Source organism: Aspergillus neoniger (assembly GCF_003184625.1).
Source record: "Aspergillus neoniger CBS 115656 unplaced genomic scaffold BO87scaffold_91, whole genome shotgun sequence".
Lineage (NCBI taxonomy): Eukaryota > Fungi > Ascomycota > Eurotiomycetes > Eurotiales > Aspergillaceae > Aspergillus > Aspergillus neoniger.
The window spans coordinates 7377-10858 of NW_020291219.1; the positions used below are offsets into that span (position 1 = coordinate 7377).

Here is a 3482-nt window from a genome sequence, read left to right on the forward strand (position 1 = left end):
GCCCAGGAGAGAGGAGTTTGACCATACTCAGAGTCCTTAGACTCCACATCCACCCTTCCAGTATCAAGAAGTGTCTCGACAATAGCTGTAAGCCCTAGATAGGACGCCATAAGTGTGTCATTGGAATCGGGAAACTCGTATCTGGTGCGTTTGTAAATTGCAGCCCACTTCTTACATACTACTGACCCTTGTCGACAAAGCATGCGTCCACGTTTCGCGATTGGATCTTCTCTTGAGACAGCAGCTCTCTGAAAGTGAACCGCCCAGAATTGTGCTGCATAGTCCATGAGCCCAGGGAGGGTATCATACATTCGGCTCAAGTACAGTGTGCATATCTCCGCCAGGACATAGTGCGATTTTTCTGGAGACAGGCTGTGCTTCCAACTACCTGCCCCAGTATCACCACCGGCCGGTTTCTGAATTAAGAACTCCCTTGCGGTCTGATGGAAAAGATATACCTTCCGATCTATCACAACCAAGAACAGGCCGCACAGTTCTCTGATCCTGGTCTTTTGTCTTGTCATGGTCGTCTCGGTGTCTTCATTGGCCGGTATTTCCTTTTTGATGTCGTCGATCGATTGCTCCGCTGTCTTGACTGCCAAAGACAAGGTTATCTCTTCCAATGTCAATGGACGCTCCGCCGCAGTTACAATATGGAGTAACTTTCTGGCCGCGCCATGATCTGAACTTCGATCCAGCATCTTGGTGTAAGCAGCATCGATATCTTCGGGAATATCATGGACCACGTGGTCCACATCCCCTTCAGTGAGTCCTGGCATTCTTTCTAGGACATTGAAGGTAAGACTGACCCATAAATATGTCCGATTATTAACCGAGGTGAGCTGCTCGATGATGGAATTGCGCTCATTTACTGTCAGGTCAAATTTGTCGCCTAAGTCTCGAACCCTTTCTGTAATGACCAAGTCAATCTCGCTAGAGATCTTCTCGATGTTCTCCTCATTCTCGCCGCTCAAACGAATTGTAGGTAGAGATTTCTCCAGCTTGAAGAAATCGAGCCGGATGTGGTCATATGGGCGACTTGTCATCAGAAATTTTAGGTTGCGCTTGCCAGGGTTGTTAAGGAATAGGCGCTCTATCGCTTGAATCAGAGTCGTCCGGTCATCTTCAAAGCACTCGTCCATGGCATCGAGCAGGATGATTACTTCGCCGGCGTTGACATCTGGAGTCACGTAGAGAAACATATTCCACAGTTCATTGAAGGATTCGACGAGCTGCTTCCCGCTGGTCTCTGACTTATCCAAGAGCGAATCTTGGACAAGATGTGGTTGGGCGAGTAAGAGTTGGCGGAGAATGGAAGCAAGTGCATTTGTGGCTCGCGTTTGATCTTGATAACCGTCTTTGAAGAAGAAGTAACAGATGGTTCTTGTTCCGCTAGGCAAATATTCGTCAGCCAAGTATCTCGTGAGGACTGACTTCCCGCAGCCTGGCTCTGCAGACACCCAGAGAAGTTCAGAGTTCACACTTTCATTCCACCTGGTGAACTGAGGATGATTCGTGAACCATTCACATGTTCCTGGCACACGCTTGCCATTTATATCTTTGCGATCCTTGTATGGGCAGGTATACAACCGCTGGAAGAGATTGACTCGCTTTTTATCCTTCTCAGACACAGTTTGCCATACCTGTATCTGTTGTAGCTTGTCCTGGAGAGCGTTCAGTTGGCTATCGACCTCTAAAACACGCGCCGAGGAAATGATGTCCTTAACGCGAGTGTCATATCGTTCGATATCTCCAAGTATTCCGTCCCACCCGTCGTGCTTTGACAAGTCTTTCAGAAGCTGTCTTGCTGTTGGTTTACCTAGATAGCAAACGGCCCGAGACTGAAATTCAAGGACTTTGGCACATAGATTTATCATGTCACTCTCGAGTGATCTTCTCAGTTCGACACCTAGGCCAGTCTGACGGGGCAGGAAATGTTGTTCGATCACTTGGAGTCGAGGTAACAAGGAGGAGATAGAGTCCAAGCCCCGTAGAACGCTCTCATGTTGTTCCATAGCCTGTATAAATAGCTGCTGGAAAGTTAGCAGAGCTGACGGAACATGGATAGAGGGACTTACCAAGAGTCCGGCCGTAATACCGGCACATGCTATGGCAGCGGGAGGACTGGCGGCTGCAGCCGCATTGACAATGTCCTTGACCAAAAGAATATTCCGACACACCTTGGTCAGTCTTCTCCGCTTGTCATCGTGGGCGATATCGTCTTGGATGGTCCATTTTTTGTCATCAAGCCGCTCAGTCGTCACATTGAGGAAGGTGCGGAGATCATTCACACGGATGGCGTTCCCATCATTTTCGGACTTCAATCCCAGTCTGGAGTTGAGAATATGAATTGATTCCACCCATATTTTGTCCAGGGTCTCGTCTTTTCTGAGAAGCTGCTGCGCCTCGAGCCAAGGATCAAACACTTTCTCTATGGTGGAGGAGTGGGGAGGGGCACAGTACCCATTGGTTCTTTCTGAGCCTGTCCTAGACCGATCGTCCGCAGTGAGCTTGTCACTCTTTCTGTTAGATCGTCGACGCCACGGCAGGCAATCCCTCCACTTCTTTCTGCTCTTTTCCCCGCGGGACATCGTTCTGATCGCTGTCCTGATTGAGGGTAACGAAATGAGCTGTGGGTGACACAACTTGAGTGACGGGCGAGTGTGCATTTATCTTTCATGCCTGATGATTGAGCGGGGCTGAACGACAAGGATGTACCAGCTTGTTTCTAGCCAGCCACTGCCCGACCTGCCACATGATTGGAAGACCGAGATTTCCGCGACGTCAATCATTGCGGTAGTCCGCAATTGGGCTTTTGTCTTCATACGTGTACGTCCCAGCCTAACATAATCGATGGCTATGCGGGAACCGCCCTACCACTATCGAGCGGTTTTGAGGCAGTTAACTATGGATAACTATTTATATCTGTAGTGTTGGGTGTACAAGGTGTGTATTCATACTCTGACCCCTCGCAAATAAAAGCGATATGCAGAACCTCCTTATCTACCTCTCCCTACGTATTCCTTACATACATTGAACCATTACTTTGATTGGGTGTCTCGTCAAGGCCTATGTTGGCCTAGTTACCTGGTGTTCTGTTCTGCGGCCCCCGTGGAGCGGGGCTTCGAAACCTCTGGGACGCTTCTGCAAAGTCCAGTACAGCCCCGACGGTCCTGTGGTCTTGTTCAGAGACTTGTGCCTTACCTTCCTTACCTTGTTGCTCTACTAGCATGTCTGAAATGCTGTTCAACGCAGCTCTAATCTGCCTCCGCAATTGTTGTCGCCGGTCTGAGTTTCGGGCAGTCCACCAGTACGGGGACTACCGTCTCGCGAGCTCCACAGATACACCGGTCATCGTCCTGGAAACCATGTTTTCTTCCGGTACGTTGCCAGCCAAGAGTGACCTGTCCGAAGTTGTGCAAGCAGAAATGCTCGGTTCTGTGGGAGCGATCCGTACAGTCATTCGGGTACGGATTGCCGGC

At 49.6% G+C, this 3482-nt stretch overlaps 1 protein-coding gene across 1 annotated transcript in view; it reads right to left on the reverse strand.

Annotated features, from left to right (window-relative positions):
- The window catches only part of BO87DRAFT_402458 (ankyrin repeat protein), a gene marked incomplete at both ends in the record, with an annotated part of 3612 nt that extends 1021 nt beyond the window's left edge, over positions 1 to 2591 (reverse strand). Inside the window, 3 exons of the mRNA XM_025625688.1 lie at positions 23 to 141; positions 187 to 2030; positions 2079 to 2591. Of these exons, the coding sequence (XP_025473662.1) occupies positions 23 to 141; positions 187 to 2030; positions 2079 to 2591 (2476 nt within the window). The remainder of the gene's footprint in view (positions 1 to 22; positions 142 to 186; positions 2031 to 2078) is intronic.
- Positions 2592 to 3482: the final 891 nt, after the last annotated feature.